Source organism: Bubalus bubalis, chromosome 5, assembly GCF_019923935.1.
Source record: "Bubalus bubalis isolate 160015118507 breed Murrah chromosome 5, NDDB_SH_1, whole genome shotgun sequence".
NCBI classification, from domain to species: domain Eukaryota; kingdom Metazoa; phylum Chordata; class Mammalia; order Artiodactyla; family Bovidae; genus Bubalus; species Bubalus bubalis.
The window spans coordinates 59,490,495-59,514,210 of NC_059161.1; the positions used below are offsets into that span (position 1 = coordinate 59,490,495).

At 38.8% G+C, this 23,716-nt stretch overlaps 1 protein-coding gene across 1 annotated transcript in view; it reads right to left on the minus strand.

The window, feature by feature from the left end:
- Window positions 1-12,565: 12,565 nt before the first annotated feature.
- Window positions 12,566-23,716, minus strand: part of RRP15 (ribosomal RNA processing 15 homolog) — a 52,588-nt gene continuing 41,437 nt past the window's right edge. The window contains exon 5 of the mRNA XM_006076184.4: window positions 12,566-13,084. Within this exon, the coding sequence (XP_006076246.4) occupies window positions 12,941-13,084 (144 nt within the window). The 3' untranslated portion in view covers window positions 12,566-12,940. The remainder of the gene's footprint in view (window positions 13,085-23,716) is intronic.

The window sequence follows — 23,716 nt, forward strand, 5'->3', positions numbered from 1 at the left end:
CCGTGTCTTGAGTGTAGCAGGAGGAGCCCCTTTCTATCACTCAGGTGAGCAATCCCTTGAAGATGCAACAGGTAAGACTTCAAGAGCTGTCTCCCCAGTTTGCCATAGCCATATGGGTATTTAACCTCCACAGACCATCCTGATTCCCTCAAGGAGGCAGGTGAGCACTGTGGTTAAAAAAAAAAAAAACAAACAACAAAAAACAAGGTAGGTTCCAGATTCAAGTTTTCTTGGATCCAAATATCTGTCACTTTCTGGCTTTATGATCCTGGACAAGTTACTCAGACACCTTGTGTTAGTTTCTTCATCTATGAAGTGGGGATAACACACAGCTACCAAGAATATAAGATGATTGTGAATTACACAAGGTACGAAGAGAGCTTCTAACACAACGTGGCACTTAATGCGTGTTCATTAAATGTTAGCGGCCATTTTTGTATCCTCTTTCAGCTTCAATTTGTCAGATCTTTCCCCAATATAAATTGGATGAAAAACCCAGGGAAGATGCTGATAAGAATTTGCTTCATGGTAATGCTTCCATGCAGTTTCTATAAGCACATGCTCACTGTTATTTTAAATGTTATGATATTTTGCCCCTACTAGTTACAGGAAGAAAGGATAAGAAAATACACTTTTTCTATGGTGAATAGAACACTTAGTGATTACCAAAATCCAATTAAGTCCAAATCCCAGTTTCAGTTCTTATTATTTAACACCCTAAAATAGAATTCTTTGTTTTCCAGATCAGAGCAGTAGAGGGTACAGCTGTTTCAACTGCTAGCCCTTCTTTGCTCATTAATGGGTCTATTCATTTAACTTATGTGCAGTTCCTACAAGATCCTAAACAAATGCTTGATGTCAAAACAATTACTCACCCCTACAGAGGAGTTTTTCCCCTAAGGATCACAGACAAAAGTTTATAACCTAGTAGGTCCTTCCTAAGTCTGGTGGAAGAATAACTTCATTTGTAACAATTCTGAAAGCTTCCCCAAGGGTTTCAAGACTTAAAAACCAGGAGGTACAGAAAAGAAATATATGGAGCAAATGTAATTGATTATATTTTACTCTCAATAGTTACACTTGATAAATAAAAAATAACTCTTTAATGTGAAGACATACCAAAAGCCTTTTTAAGTTCTAACTTATATCTCTGGTTTTGTCTTGTTTACTTGCTAAGTTGTGTCAGAGTGCAGAATCTGACTCTACTGACCCCAAGTACTGTAGCCTCCCAGGCGTCCTCTGTCCAGGGGATTTCCCAGGCAAGAATATTGGAATGGTTTGCCATTATGTTTGGTAACACGATTCAAAAACAATTTTTTGGTCCATACCATGTTTCGTCTCATGTTCTGTATACATGTCTATGCAAGTTTCTGCTCTCAAAATAATGAAATGATATATTTTTTTTCCCCCATGAAAAATCATCCAATTATCATTTCCATTCTGTATCTACAGGTTTATCTTAAGAAAGAAGTGATGGAAGGATGAAGGAGGAACACTGGTAGGGAGGAGAAGAGCTGAAAGAGAAGATCAGAGGTGGTAAAAGATAAAGGGGTGAACTCAGGAGACAGGGACAAGGGAAAGCAGAGCGTATTAGTAGGTTGTGAGGTTTCAAAGAGATAAACTCCTCACACTCTGATGATGTACTGTGGGAACACTGGTCTTAACACCTTGGAACTGTGACTAGTTGATGGCTTTGCGGCCCTTCCATCTCTACATTTTCTTCAGTTCCATGAGATTTCCAACAAGGGGGGCAAACCTCCAGAGGCCTGTATCCTGTCAATGCCAGGGCTTACAGAAATCAGCCAGACTCTGGTTACTCTGGTTCTTACCCCGGGTGCAATTCAGCCACTCAAATAGCACTTGGTGACAGATATCAATGAATAGCATTGAGTGATAGATACAAATACGTGAACATTATGGGGACAGTGCTCATATAGTAAAATATGGATATGTGCTTGATGAAACACTAATGCTGATCAAAAGAAGCCAGCAGCAGAGTTTTCCTTCATTTTTAGGGCAGGGTTTGACACTTGCCTTTACTGAATCTCCGCTCCTACTTCACTAACTGCACTAGGTCAGCAGTCCCCAGACTCTTCACAAAGCAAGAGACTGGAATTAGGCTGCTGGGGGAAAAGGGTGACAGAGTCATATGAACAAAGTAAAAATGTAAGAATGAGGAAGGAAGAGAAAAGGCAAAGGATAAGAGAAAAACAATGATATTCTCATAATTAAAATGAGTAGGACAACATAAAGTGGAATTTTTATCATTTAACATATATAGTCTTTAAATCAATGTGTCATCCTTTCAGGGGGCTTCATAGATTGTGGAAAAGTTTCAATGTGCAAATTTCCATGGGCAAAGGTACTAACCATATTTCAAAAGCCTTACCTTTCTGCTGCTTCAATTATCCTGCAATTAAAAAAATGAAAATAAAACAAGAACCAACAGGCAGTAGCAATTGCACGTCAACAGAAAACCTGGCTGTAGGTTTTTTTAAACATTAGAAGGAAGAACTAGCAAAGGACTATCAAACCAGTCCTTTAAAAAGCAGTGTAAATATATTTTAATAAATATTGTAAAAAGCAAAGCCACATGGTAGTAATGGTTTGTAAAAATGGAGACTAAGGGCCACAAACTTTTCCTGATGTTTGTTTCAAGTCTCAGAAAAGGTTAGTCCTTACATCGAGGGCAACAGTATAATTCATCACACAAACCCAAAAACCTTCAAGAGTGAAGAGGATGCTTTTCATCAACACATTGGACAACAGGAGGAAACCAGGACTGTCCCAGGCTGTCACCCTAAAATGAAGCTACCTTCAAATCTGAACCTGTAACAATGCTTCAGTTAAATTTTCACCTTTTCTCGAGTGATATATCAGTATTATGCATATTTTCAAGCCTTTTTTTTCTTTGCTTATGCTACTGATTCTAATAATCACTATGAGAGCTATAATTTGAAAATGCGGAATTGTATGATTGTAGCGTTTATATAAACATGCATCACCCCCAAGATGAAGCCCCTGAAAGGTGCCTGGTCAAGATTCTTTGGAACTCAATGAAAGCCCATCTGCCACACGGACAGGAAGAAGAGGATGAAGATGAAAATGACTGGAGATTAGCAAGTGTCTCTTGTATTCTGGGTACAGCCAAACTCATTTTTAAACTTTGGAAAGTGAACAACAGAGAAAGAATCTGCAAGGTAAAAATAAAGTGTCCTCTCCCCATTTTAGTGTACAGAAAAAAAGAACAGAATGTTTGTGTCATTTGCCGCTTCCAGGTCATGTCATACTGACTTTTTACATGTTGATCTTTCCAGTTTAGTAAACAGTAAAGGCTGCAACAAAACCAGGGACACCTGGGAGCTGCACCTACATTTCTGGTTTCTTTTTAGATTGTTTCAGCTGTATCTATGTGTCTTTCCAAGAACAAAGGCAGATCTTTACAGTTCCTATCAAATGGCAAGCTGTTTATCAAAGACCAAAGAAATAAATCCAGAAAAGAGTGCATGCTAGGAGGCAGAGAGACTTCAGCAATACATAAAAATGATTTTAGTTACCTAGTTATTAGATATAACAAGTTTTTGTTTTTTAAGAAGTCTTTGTTAATTAAGTTTCTTACAGTCACTAAACTACATATTGTTATAAGATCAATCTAGTTATGTAACCAGTTATAACAATTAAATGGAATCAACACTCCTGTTATTGGGGGGAAAAAAGAAAAAAAAGCAGTTAATTCAATGAGAGCCTAACTCATGCCACCTAGAGGAGAAAAGTGGTATGTCTCACAACTTTCTATTTGTGGAGAAAACTGACATGCTCGATTTCCCTGGGTATTTTCATCACGGCCTATTAAACAATCATACAGTGTCATTGGGCTATAATTTAAAAAGAAAACTGCAATTAAGCTTCACCTCAAGAATATTTTCCATTGACTTCTTTTCTAGAGGAAAAATTATAAAGTTTTAGTTACCTGTTATCTCCTACCCAATAATATTCTAAACTAAAATCTACTCTGAAAGCACAGTTTGAATATCTAAATTCTTAATAGCAAAAATGTCAGCCCTTACGCTTTCATAAACCATCTAATGTTATGAAGTATAACAAACAGAGTTATGGGCAATATATCATATTTTAGTATAAAAGGAGCTACAGACCAGGGAACTAATCCACTCCAATAGTTAAGGTGGTTCCATTTCTGCAGCATCCAGATAATCAGATAGTAAGGCTTTAGTTGTCAGACATACTCAAATAAGATCTATAATAAATTCTCCAATAGTATGTTGCATAAACAAACTGACCGTAGCAACCAAAATAAAGCCTATCTTTAAATTGCTTAACGCCCAGGAAAATGCCTTTTGAAATGTGCTGTCCACCCCTACCTTCCACTAGCCATAGGTTCATGTCATGAGTATATGAGATTAAAAAATGTACTACGCTTTTTTCCCCAGGAACAAAGTACAAATTTCTAGAATCTCATTTTCTCTAAGACATTAATATCATCTAAAATGTGAGTAAACCACTGTTGTGTTTAAAGGCGTCTATGACTGGAACTTGTATTAGTCTATGACGGATTGTATTAGTTGGCTCTGTATCCTGGGGCAAGTTATTTAAGCTACTGCCTGTTTCCTTAACTGTATGTTGGGGATAACAGCACCTCCTTTACAAGGTTATAGGAAGACAGATCGGATGAGTTAAGGGTATTAGAAAATGTTAGATAGTATCTGGAACATGGTAATTACTGTATAAAGATTTGCTATTATCACTTTTTCTGATCCAACTCATATTTGAAAGGTTGCATCTCTCCAGTGGTAAAGAATCTGCCTGCCAAGCAGGAGACGCAGGTTTGATCCCTGGATCGGGAAGATCCCCCGGAGGAGGAAATGGCAACCCGCTCAGTATTCTTGCCTGGGAAATCCCATGGACAGAGGAGCCTGGAGCAGGTTAGTCCATGGGGAGGCAAAGAGTCAGACACGACTTAGCAACGAAAACAACTGTCAACCCTTAGCATGTTGTATTAAGACAGTATTTAGAGTTTGGGTTCTGGAACAGCTGAAGTGGGTGGGCAGTAAATATGTCTTAGGCTCTCATTTAAACGTCAGAATTTTGGTACTCAGTATGAGACGTCTTTTCAGACAGTCAAAAGTTATTTTCTTAAAAAGAGAATGCATTATGTTCTTCTATTCATCTAATGAATTTCTGGCATTTGAAAAATGGACTTAAGCTAGCCATAATGCTTGTAATCTTACATTTTTGGTCTACATGCATTCTTGACATGTGATTTCACCAGTCTTCACAGCCTTCATGTTAAACGGTAGCACACACGTGGAAGTTACCATAGTTGATAGACATCTGTATGTGTCCTCCTTTCACTGAACTTGTCTATAATCTGTTGCTGTTAAAAATAATGCTATTATATTGTTCACACAGCATTTTCTATAATTGAGATCTTTTCCTGTGGAGGGTTTTTAGAAGCAGAATTACTGGGTGTTCACAAGTACATACTATCTGCAAGGCTTTAAACTTTTATGGGGGGAACTCGTTATCGAGAAGAAGAACACTTACCATTACATAGATTAAAAATGAATACCGTATCTACATGTACTGCACCTAGTTCTCCAACCACGTAATACTGTTTCTTCAGACTCTCCCTACTTGAGCAGGCACTGTGCTAGGCAGCCGCTGTGCGTGCATTATTCCAGTCCCTCCAGTGTAAACAAATGGATCCCTGTGCCTGTGCCACATGTGTGCTGTGCTTATTTGCTCAGTTGTGTCTGACTCTTTGTGACCCCATGGACTGTAGCCCACCCAGATCCTCTGTCCATGGGGATTCTCCAGGAAAGACTACTAGAGTGGGTTGCCATCCCCTCCTCCAGGGGATCTTCTCAATCCAGGCACTGAACCCAGGTCTCCAGCATTGTAGGTGGATTCTTTACCGTCTGAGCCACCAGGGAAGCCTGAGCTACAAAATAGCCTCAAAAAGTTTTGACATCTTTGCAAGGTCACATGGCTTAGTGAGTCCAAACTGAACTCTGAACTTAGTTTTGATTTCTTTTGTCATTTTTAACAATGAATACTGGCATTTCTAAAAATATTCCATGTAAAAATAGCTTCATTCATCATTAAAAAGCGTATTTGGAGTCCTCATGAAGGCCAAAATACGGCAGTTCTGTCATGCAATAGATATTCCTACCATTTCTACCATTTGTAAAGAAGGATAATGTCACCTTGAACCTTCTGGACTCGGGAGCTTATTTACAATACACTTAAGAGAGCCCAGTGTTATAATACAAAGACAAATATTATGCACAAACAGCCCTGATGTTATGCTTGGTACTACTCAGTATTTCAGGGTAACTGCTGTGTCTGGCTGCCTGGCTGATGTTTTGAGAGCTGATGTCAACCCATTGTTTATGTCCATCCCAGGGGAGGGGATCCATTTTTACCTAAGACTGAAGCTGGTTCTATGAGTGTGCAGAGGCAACTGTCTAGTAGCTCTGGGGTGAATCAACAGCTGCGAGGCCACCCACGCAAAGGACACACTCTCAGCTGTCTCTCCATTCAGAGCCCCAGTTGGTCCTGACCCCATACAAATTTGGTGTTCCTGCTTTGATGTTTATGAACCGATTGCATTAAAGATGCAGGATAATGATTCAGGGGTTAGAGAAACTGTTATTTATACAAATGTGGTTAACACCTCATCATTTTAAACTGGCTGTGCTAATAATGCTCAAGGTGCACTTTGTTTTCTGTTGTTTTTTTCTGTTTTTTGTTTTTGCCCCAATCTGCAAGCTACATTTGTTCGGGCAGGATGTCGAGTGTGCGCTGGCACAGATCAGAGCTGCCGGACACTGCAGGAGCCCTGCCACGGAAGGCACTTCCTCCGGAGACCCCCAAACTAAGAAGGCTCCTGACCAAAGTCCCCAGTGCTGGAATTCACTGGCTTAGATGGTACCCGCTACCCACTGCTCCTGCAGTTCTCAGTATGTCCTTTTTTGCGTATCACACACCTAACACCTATTCTTTCAGCATACAGCCACGAGTCTTAAAGTTCAGTGTGTTCATTCTGAAAGCCACAGGTGGTAATACTAAAAGCTCAAATACTGTTTGTTACACACAGTGGCCTAACATGTAAGGATAATAGTTACACCTCAGGAAGTAATTACAAAGCAACTTAACACATCTCTTTAAAAAATACAAGTAGTGAAAAAGACATCAACCATAATTTAGTCAATAAAATCACACCAGTATTTGTATGTACATAGATTGTATCTATCAAAGTTTATGGGAGAATTCGAGGTAGACTGATGATTCCAAAATTGGCTGATGTTTTATTAGACTAAATATATGCTCTGGAACTTTAATCTGTTCACAGATAGACATATTACCTCTAGCCACATGCAGCTTTTAAATAAAGAGATGCTCAACAGCCACTTAGAATCCCATATTGGGCAATGGAGATACACTCCCATCATCACACAAAGTGCTACTGGGCAGTACTGATGTAGGGACTACGATTGTAAGAAATTAAACCCACTTCTTTAGCATATACTCTTGTTCAACGACTCAATGAAAACCAAACAGCATTAACAGAAATGCATACTCCTGCTACAGTGGGGTGTGGGGAGTGAGTGAGGTGAGCAATGTTGGGCCAGATATTGTTAACAAAACATACTTTGTAACTCTGTCTCTGAGTACAACTCATCTGAGTACAGAAGATTCTTCACACGCCTCCATAAAAAGCCCGAAGTCATAACTCCCTGGAAGGATGCTCACTAGACCAGATGGAAGAATAGTGTGTGGCTCCAAGCTAGAAAACATCCTTTAGAGGACCTAAAATTGTTTAAGAATTGCTGGAAGACCTCTTTTCAATCTAGAGTTCTGATTAATTCATTACAACTCTTAGGACTTGCCACCAGTCATTATTCTAAACATCTTGTCACCTATCTCAGACACGGTTTTACTTCCCAATGTGTTCAAGGATTCTCATGACTTATTTTTGAAGCATCAGTTTTTATAGATGATGGGTGTGTGCACTGTCGTGTCTAACTCTTTGTGACCCCCACAGCCTGTAGCCCACCAGGCTCCTCTCATCCATGGAATTCTTCAGCTAAGAATACTGGAGTTGCCATTTCCTCCACCAGGGGAACTTACCAACCCAGGGAATCGAACCCACATTTCTTGCGTCTCCTGCATCGGCAGGTGAATTCTTCACCACTAGCACCACCTGGAAAGCCCCTCATGACTGACATTTTTAGTCAAGTTTCAGAAAAGCACACCCAAAGGAAAAATTCACTAGGGGGCCTAACTTTACTGAAGTAGTTAAGATTCATCTATCCAGCTGGCCCAAAATCATAGATTCCTTTCTGTAGGCAAGGATGCATCCTCTATCCTATTTCCAAAATTTGTTCTAACTGCCAATTCACCTCAAACAGTCTTCATACTGTTTCTGCAGAGCTTAACAGACTCTCTACCTATCACTGATGCACAGAGCGGAGATAAACACTAGTCCCATTGATCTTAACAGATGAATTTAAGGAAAGAGCAGTTATGAACTCTGCTTCCCTCAACTGAAAATTGTTTCCAAGTAAAAATGAACTTAACATCAATAGTGTACTGACAAATTAATCTATTTACAGATCTAATCTATTTAGTACAGACAAGCTTCGTTATTCCAGGACTCTCTGTTTCTGTACAGTTATTGTACAATTCTATTGTAATAGACTTTTAATGTGCAATTTAATCTGAATCTTTAATCTGTGCAACATCCACTATAATCTTTAAAAGGTTATTTTTTTAACAAGTATTTTTTAAGTCATGGTAGGTAACTGATTTATTTCAAGTTATCACTGGTAATCCAAACTGCCGCAAGATTCAAATCACACGATGGGCACTTACTGCAGGAAGTCAACTTTAGAAAGGAAGAGGAGGTTCGATTTTTTTTTACAGGAGTAAAATTATTCCTTATTTTGCATAAACAGTATCATCACTCAAATACTTCTAGCACAGTTCTTGGAACAGGTACTCAATTAATGCCAGATAAACTTAACTTTCTAATTCTATTGAAATTTAAATATTAGGAAATTTAAGTTAAGAAGAACAAGGGCAGCTAAAGTTATTTCATGTCTATGTACAAATGTACTGTTTGCTATTTTATACATTGCTATGGACTGGAGCATTTTCCAATTCCTATGTTGAAGCTCTCTATTCCTGATATGACAATATCGGAGGTGGAGTCCTTTAGAAGGGAACTAACTGGGTCATGAGGGAGGTGCCCTTGTAAGAAACACTGAGAAAGACAATCTCTCTCCCTCAGGTAAAGACACAGCAAGAGGTCAGCTGTTGACAAACCAGGAGGAGGGTGCTCATCAGACATCAGATCTGCCAGCACCTTGATCCTGGACTTTCCAACCTCCAGAACCACAAGAAATAACTGTTTGTTGTTTTTGCCACCCAGTCAATGGTATCTGGTATAGCAGCCTGGACTAAGACACACACTCCATCCCCCCCAACACACAAAAACACTTCCTTAAGAAATTACAAATGTCAAAAAATACTTACTGATTTCTTCAAATGTTTGTTTTAAAAGTGAGATTCATGTGGCACGAATGTATTAATAATAATATACTAAGCATACTAATGGTCCTCTGTGGGCATTTAAAAAGACTGAAAAAATAAAACTCCCATCCCATTTCACTTATGACTCCTTCAACACATATATTCATAACAATCTGTAACAAAAATAAGTATATAGAGAGATAGAGGAAAATATATATAGAAAGAGGAAAAAAATTATGCAGAAGACGCCAAAGTGTCAACTTATTTGAGCTCCTTTTATCTCTTTTAAAGAAATATTTAAGTCTTATGAAGTCTTCTGCAGGCATTTCCTTAGGCCTTATTACTCCTTTCACCCCTCGGCAACATCATTTGTCTTCAGCTTGTCCATGCTCCGCTCACACGTCAACCTCAGGACTTCTCTGCTGTTGTATGTTTGACAGGGGCATCTTTGGGTGTCTATAAACTGTAATTAGATGGCCTCATGGTTCAGTACTTCACGGCCCTCAAGACCACCATGGGTGGCTACAGACTAGGTTAGTTGGTAGCCACTGAATATTAAGTACGTTCATATGTGCAAAAACACAGTGACTGAAAAGTCCTAAGAGGTTTTCCACAATTTAAACATTCCCTTCACCCACTTATTATAAAAGAAGGATTGGACTTTCTTCTGCAACTTCCTGCAGAGCCATTTCAGGGTGTTAAGTACTGACAGTGAGCCTTCAGACTAGTCCATCCAACGTGTTTCCCAGATATATTTTTTTAATGAGTAGAGTAATACCTGATCTAGCAGAAGTCTAAGTAACTTAAAAAATTCAGTATTTTAAAGCACTAAACTACTGTAATAATTCCAAGTTACTGTCAGTCTATAACTTCATGAGATTGCAAAGCCTAAAAACAAAAAAACAAATAATTCTAAATTATGCTAATACTGAGAATATTCTCCCTAGCTATCTGAACATCCAGATAAGGGAATATGAAAATACCTAGTAATTGGTTTCTTGCTTACTATTTTCCATTGTGCTTTCTAAACAAAAATAAAATCTATTTATTACTATTACCCTAAACAGTTAACCAAAACATATACCCAAATATTGTTATATTTTAGGTGTCAGAAGAATTTAAATGTGGTAGGGTAAAATATTTAGAGTAGAGTTGAGAGATTACTTAAAACATTCACCTAAAGATACACACTTAGTTTCTAAAATAATATGCTAATCCTCAGATTCATGTATGGTGGTATTTTGCTCAATTATTTGATAGTCAATATGCAGAAATACTAATACACAAAAAAATTCCATCTTTTATGATAAAAATTATTTCACATAATTTAAATATGCTTTATAGCCTTTTAGCATAAGTGATACATTTTTTTCCTTACAACAGCACTTCAATTTTATTTTGGAGTAAAATAACTTCTGAGAGAAGAAAATTCTCTTATTATCAGTTTGAAGTTAAACCAAGGACTATACAAAAACAACTTTTTTTTTAACTAAATGAGAAGTTATTTACCCATTTCTATCACCTGATGTTAGTACAGGAGAATTTTTGCAAAGCTTTAATGATTCAGAAACAGATTAATAGCACAAAAACAAAAACAAAAAATTAAAATCTTTGATTCTGAAAAGGTAAATTTTTAGGTGCTGCAAATTTCTCAAAATTATCTACTTATTAGGTTGCACTGAAATATTTATGTGTGTTAAGTTATATTGAGATATTTAGATGCTCGTGTTACTACTGAGGAATATCTGTTCACATTTATTTATATTACATTGACAAAATAGCAGTCGTATAATTCAAGAAAACACTAAATTTCAAAAGTTTGGATAAATATAAAAATGCATTTTGAGCTCTGCTGGTTTAAGCATTTGATATCTTAGATGTATACCTTCCTTTTAGGATAACAAATACCAGGCCATGGACTAATTTGACTCTGGTTACATAATACTTGTAACACTCAAATGGGTTTGCAAATATAAACATCTCTGCTCTAGCATAGTTCTGAGGGGAGGATTATCCTTCCATATATAACACACACAAACAAGTGCAACTGGGTAGTAGGAGGCAACTATTTTTATTATGGAAAGATGGCGAAAGAGATGAACTCTTTTATAAAAAAGAACAGATCACTTTTATTAAATAATTTCCCTACAAACTTTGCAGCTTAGGCCCAGTGTCACAGAAATTTTAGAATGGTATTTAAATAGTCCTGCTTTCTTATCTCTTTCTGTTTAACATCTAGACTTTAAAAGTCACCCAATTTAGTAATCTTTAAGGCAACTATAAAGAATCAAGCCTCAACTCAGATGCAGCTTTCTGATGCAGACTATCTGTTGCCTGGGCTTCCCTGCTAGCTCAGTGGTAAAGAACCTGCCTGCAAGTCAGGAGCCGCAGGAGATGTGGGTTCGATCCCTGGGTGGGAAAGATGCCCTGGAGGAGGGCATGGCAACCCACTCCAGTATTCTTGCCTGCAGAATGCCATGCACAGAGGAACACGGTGGGCTACAGTCCATAGGGTTGCAAAGAGTCAGACACGACTGAAGTGACTAAGCACACACCTACGCATCTATTGCCTACCATTTCACTGGTCAGTCCGTCCATAAAAGAGTATTTAAGCTAACTCAAATATAGGGGGAAAAAACTCAAAAATAGGGAAAATAAGAGAAACTAGAACATGTCAAATATACTTCCTAAGAAATTATGCCTCACTGTGTAAGTTAAATATGAGAATTTCCACCTCAGTAAATCTCTCATACAAAAATAAACAACATTTAAAATAAATCTAAGTCATTATTTATATACCTTACTTAGCATATAAAAGGCAATATATAAGTAGAAATTTGATACTTCTTAAATCATTATTTGCCAGAGTATCTATAAATAAAATCATTACCCCAAATCAGAAATGCTATGATTTAAAAATTTTGTTATTAATACATAGGTTTTCTTAATACCTCACCAAAACCACCACCCACCCTTTCCCACAAAAAATATACATATTCAGGTCTGTAAGTTAGAGGCTTAAAAACACTAACATCAAGGAGTTCATTTTAATTATAAATTGATGTTGCATTTCCACAAACACCGGTGACAGCTGAAATACCAATATCCAAGAGCAATATGTAAACCTATAGTGAACCTAGCAAAATGCACCTCTCAAGGAGAAATATTTCTTTTTACAAATGTTCTAAGGAACAATGCTTAAAATCATATAAGATTTGAAATATAATTTTAACAAAGTTTACATGAAAAAAGAAAACACCAAAGTTGGTAATAATGAAAGTCTTTTGGCTTTCTTGCAAATGCAACCTTTATAATTTCCCAACCTTCAGAGTATGAACTATTTTTCCAGGAAAAACAAAATGTAAACTGCGTTTCTTATACAGCGTTATGTGTCAGAGTCACTTCCACACCCCGGTCTGCTGTCGTCTGGTCCATCACTTTCTTTGTCCCAGTCTTTCATGGATGCTCCCATCATGAAATCATCACGCAAGATCGTCCATCCTGGGCCCTCTTCTGATTTTGCTTCAGTCTAAGGGAAAGTACATGATCAAAATATTCAAAAGTCAATTTCACCATAAGGAAATTTTAGAATTCTAGGCTACAAAACAAACCTGTCAACACTTGGTTTTATAATAGGAGTGAAACCAAAACAAATGATAGATTAACTGTATGCATTATGATCATATACACAAATATGTAGTACTGTGTTAAAAAATGTGAGCCTCATACAAGATGTTCAAGCTGGTTTTAGAAAAAGCAGAGGAACCAGAGATCAAATTGCCAACATCCGCTGGATCATCAAAAAAGCAAGCGAGTTCCAGAAAAGCATCTATTTCTGCTTTATTGACTATGCCAAAGCCTTTGACTGTGTGGATCAAAATAACTGTGGAAAATTCTGAAAGAGATGGGAATACCAGACCACCTGATCTGCCTCTTGAGAAATTTGTATGCAGGTCAGGAAGCAACAGTTAGAACTGGACATGGAACAACAGACTGGTTCCAAATAGGAAAAGGAGTACGTCAAGGCTGTATATTGTCACCCTGCTTATTTAACTTATATGCAGGGTACATCATGAGAAACGCTGGACTGGAAGAAACACAAGCTGGAATCAAGATTGCCGGGAGAAATATTAATAACCTCAGATATGCAGATGACACCACCCTTACGGCAGAAAGTGAAGAGGAACTAAAAAGCCTCTTGATGAAAGTGAAAATGGAGAGTGAAAAAGTTGGCTTAAAGCTCAACATTCAGAAAACGAAGGTCATGGCATCTGGTCCCATCACTTCATGGGAAATAGATGGGGAAACAGTGGAAACAGTGTCAGACTTTATTTTTCTGGGCTCCAAAATCACTGCAGATGGTGATTGCAGCCATGAAATTAAAAGACACTTACTCTTTGGAAGGAAAGTTATGACCAACCTAGACAGCATATTCAAAAGCAGAGACATTACTTTGCCAACAAATGTTCGTCTAGTCAAGGCTATGGTTTTTCCTGGGGTCATGTATGGATGTGAGAGTTGGACTGTGAAGAAGGCTGAGCGACGAAGAATTGATGCTTTTGAACTGTGGTGTTGGACAAGACTCTTGAGAGTCCCTTGGACTGCAAGGAGATCCAACCAGTCCATTCTGAAGGAGATCAGCCCTGGGATTTCTTTGGAAGGAATGATGCTACAGCTGAAACTCCAGTACTTTGGCCACCTCATGCCAAGAGTTGACTCATTGGAAAAGACCCTGATGCTGGGAGAGATCGGGGGGCAAAAGGAGAAGGGGATGACAGAGGATGAGATGGCTGGATGGCATCACTGACTCGATGGACGTGAGTCTGAGTGAACTCCGGGAGTTGGTGATGGACAGGGAGGCCTGGCGTGCTGTGATTCATGGGGTCGCAAAGAGTCGGACACGACTGAGCAACTGATCTGATCATACAAGAACCACGGAGGCAGAATTATATTTTTTATCTGCAGTGTGTGGGGGGCGCGGGGGCGGGGGCGGCGGGGGGCATTGTTTGTGGTGATATAGTAAAATCTAGGTTTGGGATCAATTTTTTAAATCTTCTGACAATCAAAACAGACTTACAAAATATTATTTCACAGTCAGTGATAACCTATTAGAAAACATTTGGCAAATTATTTTAACAGAGAAATTTTTAACATGGTATTTTAATCCAAAATTAATTGAAAGAGTGAAAAATGAAACTAACCTGATACTGTGCTAGGTGTTTATAGATGCTCTCACATTTAAAATTTGATAAAAATCTGGACCAAATTTTATATAAGTTATGATCTCACTGCCTCCCCAAATCATGGACTCAAAAGACTAGTCACACGCTAAAACCATAAATAACTGAACCAGGCAATAAACATAATGGCAGTCAATTCATTTTGTTTATTCATAGGATTTATATAAAACCATGCAAGAGAGTCTGAGAATTACAGCCTTTTATTTCACGGTACAACAGTACCACCTTGTGGCATTAATTAAGTAGTGCAGGAGGCTGAATTAGTTTCTTCATTCCACAAATATTCACTGAGAACTGCCTATCAAACACTGTCCCGAGTGTGAGAAAGAGAGATGAACAAAACAAAGTCCCTGTCTTCATGGAGCTAACAGTCTGTGCTTTTCTACTTACTCCATGCACAGAAATAAACAATGTGGGGACAATATCTAAATATACAAGAACCCATTTGGTTAGAGAAAACAGTTACTTTATGGGAGCCTATTAACCTATAAAAAGCAATTATTAGGAGAAAAGATGTTAAAAACACTTACAGGGTTAAGAGATTACTTATCTAATTCTGAAGCCATTTTTTTTTTAATTTAAAAAAATATAGCCCTAAAACAATAATAATAATAATAATGGTAATTTTTTTTTTTTAAAAAAAGGATGCTATCACAAACAGGAAAAAATGTCCTTTTGGCTTACTCGTCAAAGCTTTTCCCTAAATAGACCCCGAAGACTGAAGAGCATATAAATGTGAAAAAGTTTTCAGAACTGACTTAGTGAATCAAACAGTACACTCTGTACTATAATTTAACCAGCATGAAGCAACAAGAGACATCTGTGTTGGTTAAAAACCCAACCACAGGACAGTTCCAATGCTTTCTGTGCCGCCACTGACAGAGGGCGACAAAGCAGAAAGGCAGTTTATAACGCTGCTCCTGGAGGACGCCAACACGCCTCCATTCCTCATCTCTATAGGACCAAACCCACATTCCTAAACGACTTCTGCTTCTGTTAGATTCAGTTACTTACCTGAATAAAAGGCCATTTTCCCTGAGTCAGCTCAAGTTTTCTCTGCCAATCTCACCTTACTTAAATAAGCCAGAGCTGTTCCCAATGAACAGAGATCCACTTTGAACCATTAACTGTAACACCTCTGCCAAGTTAATTACTCAAGTTTAGTCACTAGCAAAGTGAAAGTCACGCAGTCATATCTGGCCCTTTGCGACTCCATGGACTATATACAGTCCATGGAATTCTCCAGCCCATTGGACACTCTGCAACCCCATGGAGTGTAACCCGCCAGGCTCCTCTGTCCATGGGATTTCCCAGAGGCAAGAGTACTGGAGTGGGTTGCCATTTCCTTCTCCAGGGGATCTTCCTGACCCAGGGATCAAACCTGTGTCTCCTGCCTTGGCAGGTGGATTTTTTTACCACTGTGCCACCTGGGAAGCTCAATCCATGAGGACAAGATCCAAAGAGAAAACAGCAACACGATTTTAGAAGGTGGAAGCAGATGGATCATGTCTTGGCAAAGCCAAGGAAGGTAAATCCTACAACTCCAACTGTCAGTCTGACAACTAACCCAACTCACCCTGCAGACTTTTCAGGGGTAAAAAAAACAAAACCTAGGAATGGGCAGTTCTGGTACTTTTGCACGTAAGGATAGAACGGAGGAATCAAGATAAAGAGAACTGGGTGAAAGTTAGACTGAGAAACAATCAGATTGTTCCCCCTGGATTCGCCTCCCCACTCCCCTGGCAGAAGACTAGAGGTTTAACCTCTGGAGGGGTAAGGGGCTAGCCCAGAACAAAGCATGGGGCGGTATCAAAACCAGGGATTCAGTTCCACACAAGCACACACGCTTCATCTCCAATAAGGAGTCCTGCCATTCCCATGGTGGACTCTCAAAATGCTAGCAGCCAGAGCTGTTTCCTCCAGGGAGGAGATCAGGAACACTCCATAGAAAATCTAACCAGTGACTATTAAATAACACACTAAGAGAAGGCTACATTAAAGCTCACATGTCATGTGGACAAACTCCACATATTCAGAGCATCCAATCAACTTTTCTAGGAGTAATTTGTTCTAATCATGAACAAATAAGATTTATCAAAAAGAAGAGGAAGAATAATATAAACAAACATTTAAAAAGCAACTTCTAAGAAAAATAAAGTATTCAAATTAAAAAAAAAAACTTAAGGGAAAATATCATTAATATCCCTGAAGAGTTAGGAGATTATATTGTAACTACAAAATGAGAACAGTTGCTATTTTAAAAAAGAAACATTGAGAGACTAACAAAGAGCTTAGAAATAAAAGCATGATGGCTGAAAAAAAAAAAAAAGTATAAAGGTGAGAAGACAAAGCTAAGGAAATCATGCAAAAAATAGAGCAGAAAGAAAAAAGTAATGGAAAACATTAGAAAAAGATAACTGGACAAACATTCTGGAAGACTCCAGCACAGTGCCTAGTCAGGCAGTGAGGAAAGCCTGGTGAACAGCGCCCTCAAGGAAGACAAAAGCCCCGGGGGTGCTGCTGTTGTTCAGTCACTAAGTCGAGTCCCACTCTTTGTGACCCCATGGCCTGAAGCCCATCCCATCCCCTGCTCCTGGAGTTTCATATGCTTTACCAAAATAGTGGGAGTATCAACTTACATTCCCACCAGCTATGCAAGAAGGTTCCCTTTTCTCCACACCCTCTCCAGCATTTGACTTTTACCAGCAACACAAGAGGGTTCCCTTTTCCCCGCACCCTCTCCAGAATTTGTTTGTAGACTTTTTGATGATGGTCATTCTGACTGATGTGTGGTGGTATCTCAATGTAGTTTTAATTTGCATTTCTCTCATAATGAGTGATGTTGAGCATCTTTTCATGTGTTTGTTAGCCACTTGTATGTCTTCTTTGGAGAAATGTCTGTTCAGGTCTTTTTTTCCCACTTTTTGATGGGGCGGTTTGTTTCTCCAGTATTGAGTTGTATGATCTGCTTGTATATTTTGTAAATTAATTCTCTGTCAGTTGGTTCCCTTGCTATTATTTTCTCCCATTCTGAGGGTTTCCTTTTCACCTTGTTTGTAATTTCTTTTGCTGTGCAAAAGCCTTCAAGTTTAATTACATCCCACTTGTTTATTTTTGTTTTTATTTCCATTATTCTAGGAGAAGGGTCACAGAAGATCTTGCTTTGATTTATGTCATCGAGGATTCTGCCTATGTTTTCCTCTGTTTTATAGTTTCTGGTCTTACATTTAGGTCTTTAATCCATTTTGAGTTTATCTTTGTGTATGGCATTAGGAAGTGTTTTAATTTCATTCTTTTCAACCGGGCTGTCCAGTTTTCCTAGCACCACTACACAGGGCACTATGGAAGATGATGAAAGTCGCTCCGTCGTGTCCAACTCTTTGTGACCCTATGTACCATACAGTCCATGGAATTCTCCAGGCCAGAATACTGGAGTGGGTAGCTGTTTCCTTCACCAGGGGATCTTCTCAATGCAGGGATCAAACCCAGGTCTCCAGCATTGCAGGTGGATTCTCAACCAGCTGAGCAGTATACATGGGTGCAATCTCAAAAACAACAGAATGATCTCTGTTCATTTCCAAGGCAAACCATTCAGTATCCCAGTAATCCAAGTCTATGCCCCAACCACTAATGCTGAAGAAGCTGAAGTTGAACATATACCCCAACCACTAATGCCAAAGAAGCTGAAGTTGAACAGTTCTATGATGACTTACAAGACCTTCTAGAACTAACATCAAAAAAAGATGTCCTTTTCATCATAGGGGATTGGAATGCAAAAGTAGGACATCAAGAGATACCTGGAGTAACAGGCAAATTTGGCTTTGGAATACAGAATGAAGCAGGGCAAAGGTTAATAGAATTTTGCCAAGACAGCACACCAGTCATAGCAAACACCCTCTTCTAAAAACACAATGTCTACACATGGACATTACCAGGTGGTCAATACCGAAATCAGACTGATTACATTCCTTGCAACTGAAGATGGAAAGGTCTATACAGTCAGCAAAAACAAGACCAAGGGCTGATTGTGGCTCAGATCATGAATTCCTTATTGCAAAATTCAGACTTCAATTGAAAAGTAGGGAAAACCACTTGACCATTCAGGTATGACCTAAATCAAATCCCTTACGATTATACAGTGGAAGTGACAAAAAGATTCAAGGGATTAGATCTGACAGAGTGCCTGAAGAACTATGGGAGGTTTGTGACACTGTATAGGAGGCAGTGATCAAGACCATCGCCAAGAAAAAGAAATGCAAAAAGGCAAAACGGTTGTCTGAGGAGGTCTTACAAATAACTGTGAAAAGAAGAGAAGTGAAAGACAAAGGAGAAAAGGAACCAACCATCTCATCCTCTGTCATCCCCTTCTCCTCCTGCCTTCAGTCTTTCCCAGCATCAGGGTCTTTTCAAATGAGTCAGCTCTTTGCATCAGGTGGCCCAAAGTATTGGAGTTTCAGCTTCAACAACAGTCCTTCCAATGAATATTCAGGACTGATTTCCTTTAGGATGGACTGGTTGGATCTCCTTGCATAAGGGACTCTCAAGAGTCTTCTCCAACACCACACATGAACACAATATACTACTAAATCATCTGTTATAACCTAAAAATTACACAGTAGAATGAGTACTAAAATACACTGAGAACTGAAGCACACTTTAAGTTAATTTCTATGAAAGTCAGAAGTTGGGCAAATTATCTCACACAACAGATATACATAATTGCAACTTACTGGATCTTTTCTATAAAGATGGCTTTCCATTAAGCATAAAACTTCCTTAAAAAAATGGAGCACCCACAAAGAAAAGGTGGATCAGAGATTAAGAGAAAGAGAAAAAGTGTGAGGCAAATTCCAAATGTGTCCTTCATTGGTAAAAGTTGCCTAAGGTGATCCCTAGATACTGTTGTTGTTCAATCACTGAGTCATGTCTGACTCTGTGTGACCCCCATGGACTATAGCTCATCAGGCTCCTCTGTCCATGGGATTTCCCACTGGAGTGGGTTGCCATTTCCTTCTCCAAAGGATCTTCCTGATACAGGGATCGAACTCTCATCGCCTGTATCGGCAGGCAGATTCTTTACCACTGAGCCACCAGGGAAGTCCAATCGCTAGAGAGATTTCATTAACTTTTGAGACATCATGAGAATTAAAAGTTTTTGTTTTGTGTGTAAAACAGAAGCAATGGCAAACTGGTGTATTACGATTACAACAGGAATAAAAAACCCAGCGAGTTCTGGATCTGAATTACTGGTTTACCGCTGACTACAACAGCGCTACCAGTGAGAAGGTTCAGATAGAGGCCTAAGATTGGGAAGAAACTAAATGTGCTTCCCATTCTTCACCTTGATATAAATATAAAGTTAAGAGACAAGCATCCAAACTGTATACATGAGACTCAGATATTTACCTCTGTCAGATGAAGTTGTGTTGACTGATCAAAATGTACCAGCTTATGAAGTCTGTCAGATTTACTGCAAGGCAACAATGACTCAATGACCTACAGCAACCTACAGGACAACTCTCTGTGCCTACATCAACTGAAAAATAAAACTGACTTAAATGCAAAAACTTAATGAAAACCATATGACACATGGAAACAAAATAGGCCCCACCCTCACTGGCCTGGCTCTGTGCAAACATTTAATCAAGATCATACAGAAGCAGTCGGTGTTGATTTTGAAGATGAAGACAACCCTTCAAAATGTTAATCAGCTTCCATTTCAAGGATCAAACACAGATACTGGCAGCTACTGAAAAGGAAAACGGAGAACAGAATTTTGGAATGATTCATTAGTCTAATATCAAATAATTAAGAGCCTGAACTCATTTCAGTTTTGAAGGGGGAAAAATTAAGTCAAATCCTAAAAAAATAAACATGATAATCATATCTATATTTAGCCATCAGCGACAGCTGATTTCATTGCTTCCCCTAAGAAGACCGTTATGTTTTCATTTTAATTTATTTTCACCTAAACTAAAAAAGGTTCACACCACTGGCTAAATTCATCTTAATACCTCTGCTGCTGCAATTTTTTTTAATGCGATTTACAACTGTAGTTAGAAAATCTCCCCTACATGTGTGAAAGGCAATCAAAATGGAATCAGTAGTGTGCTAAGAGAGCCCTCTAAAACGGAGCCAAGAAGCCATTAGAGAAGTATGACTCATGTACACCTCTGCCTGGATGGACTCTGACCTTCTGATCGGAAGAAGCCATTCAGGACACTTGCCACAAACTCATGACAGCAGAGTCTTATCTACTTGGACCTCCTACCCTGAAACAACTCATGATTCCTTAAGGACAAATCCCTGACTTTAGTCAGTCTATCACAATTCTCGGCAGGTGACTTTTGTTAAGTCCCTGTCTCTTTCTCTTCCAGGATTATCCAAATCTGCCTCCCTCAAATTGTAGTTCTTAAGATTCAACAAATAAACTCTTTTCTTATTTGCAGCCTCCTGCATTGAGAGGTGGTGGTGGTGGTGACAGATCCTGTCTTAAAGTTCTGCCTATGAAATTAAGAGCATACGAAAAACCCCTTCATATTAAAAATATGTATTCTGGTAGAAATCAACAGAAGTAAAATATAGCCCCAAATCTTTAGCATTTGAGTAAGAACATCAATGATTTTCTAACTGTGTAAGACACTGTGACATCCCACTAAAGAATTGAAAGTTGAATCATAAAAATTGAATATTTTCAATCTTGAATATAAGAGAATTTCAATGAAGAACCTACTGATTCAAGATTATATGGAAGATCCCATGTCTAAGCAAACTTAACTTTTCTTTAATTCTCAAAGAATTCTTAATAAGCAATTCCCAAGTGAAGAGCAACTAAAGAGCCTCTTGATGAAAGTCAAAGAGAGTGAAAAAGCTGGCTTAAAACTAACATTCAAACACCAAGAAAATGGCATCTGGTCCCATCACTTCATGGCAAGTAGATAGGGAAAAAGTATAAACAGTGGCAGATTTTATTTTCTTGGGCTCCAAAATCACTGCAGATGGTGACTGCAGCCATGAAATTAAAAGAAGCTTGCTCCTCGGAAGAAAAGCTATGACAAACCTAGATAGTGCATTAAAAAGCAGAGACATCACTGTGCCAACAAAATAACATCTAGTGAAAGCAATGTTTTTCCAGTCGTCATGTACGGATGTGAGAGTTGGACCATAAACAAGGCTGAGCACCATAGAACTGATGTTTTCAAACTGTGGTGCTGGAAGACTCTTGAGAGTCCCTTGGACAGCAAGATCAAACCAGTGAATCCTAAAGGAAATCAATCCTAAATACTCATTGGAAGCACTGATGCTGAAGCTGAAGCTCCAAGCCTTTGGCCACATGATGCAAAGAACCAACTCACTGGGAAAGACCCTGACGCTGGGAAAGATTGAGGGCAGGAGAAGGGGACAACAGAGGATGAGATGGTTGTATGGCATCACCGACTCAACAGACATGAGTTTGAGCAAATTCCCAGAGATAGGGAAGGACAGGGAAGCCTGGTGTGCTGCAGTCCACAAGTTCACAGTTGGACAAAACTAATCAACTGAACAACTGTCTTGATCAATTTCTGCCTTCTCCTTCCTTCACAGGCCCTTTTTTTTTTTTTTTTAAAGTTCTTTTAACTGTCTTACTATGATGGGATTCTGGGAACAAGCCCACTTGAGCTTCATTTTTGTTAACTTTTTGTTTAATTTCCAGATTCTCTGCTGCTGCTACTGCTAAGTCACTTCAGTCGTGTCCGACTCTGTGTGACCCCATAGACGGAAGCCCACCAGGCTCCACCATCCCTGGGATTCTCCAGGCAAGAACACTGGAGAGGGTTGCCATTTCCTTTTCCAGTGCATGAAAGTGAAAAGTGAAAGTGAAGTCGCTCAGTTGTGCCCGACTCTTAGCGACCCCAGGGACTGCAGCCCACCAGGCTCCTCCGTCCATGGGATTTTCCAGGCAAGAGTACTGGAGTGGGTTGCCATTGCCTTATGTCCTTGCTCAACGAAGACTCTTTCTGGTTTCTTCTATTCTAACTTGCAACCATCCAGCTCCACAGAATTAAATTTTAGGAAACATTCCTGAAACTCCGCTTTTCTTCATTGTTTATAATCTCTGAAGGACTGCTAATAAGTAGACAAAACTGCCTAAAAGGACAAACGTAACATCTCAAGGAGTCTTTTGACACAAGTCCTCTATTCATTTTCATACTTAATTAGGAATGTGAGATATTCAGAATACACTCCACCAGTCTCTTAAAGTACATCATTATTTTATCTGCTACATTATACAGTACACATCAATGAGAATTCAGATTTATAACAAATGAGCAGAGCTGTGAATTTATCTGGAAAATAGATACCAATGTTTTAGTATCACAAACTGTTAAAACCTTAAATGACACAAACATACATAAGCCTCTCTTCTGTGTGAGAACAGAGCAAGAAGGCACCTCTAATGATAAAGGAAAGGTGTCCTCTCCAGACACCAAATCTCCCAGCGCCAATCTTGGACTCCCAGCCCCCAGCACCGTGAGAAATGAATGTCTGTTGTTTTTAAGCCACCCAGTCTGTGATAACCCGGTATAGCAGTCTGAATGGGCTAAAACAGTATGTGACCTGACAACTCTCTCTTCTGAAATGTGAGGGATGATAATAAATATCCCATCTCTCACATATTACATGCACAGCCAGCCATATGGGTCACTGATTATAAAAACATGGCTGCTTTTACCACCAAATAGACTCCTTGTCAGTCTTTTAAATGTAATACATGATGATTCTCCCTCTATTCTTCTCTTTAACTTGTTGAAGAAGAGCAACCATCAAGGCCCTTGCAGCAACCGAATGCAGAGAATTCTTGCTAGTCCAGCACTGCAGTTAATGAGACAAGGTATCAACAAACAAAAAAAATTTTTTTTTAATTTTTTAAGTTCTTTGTA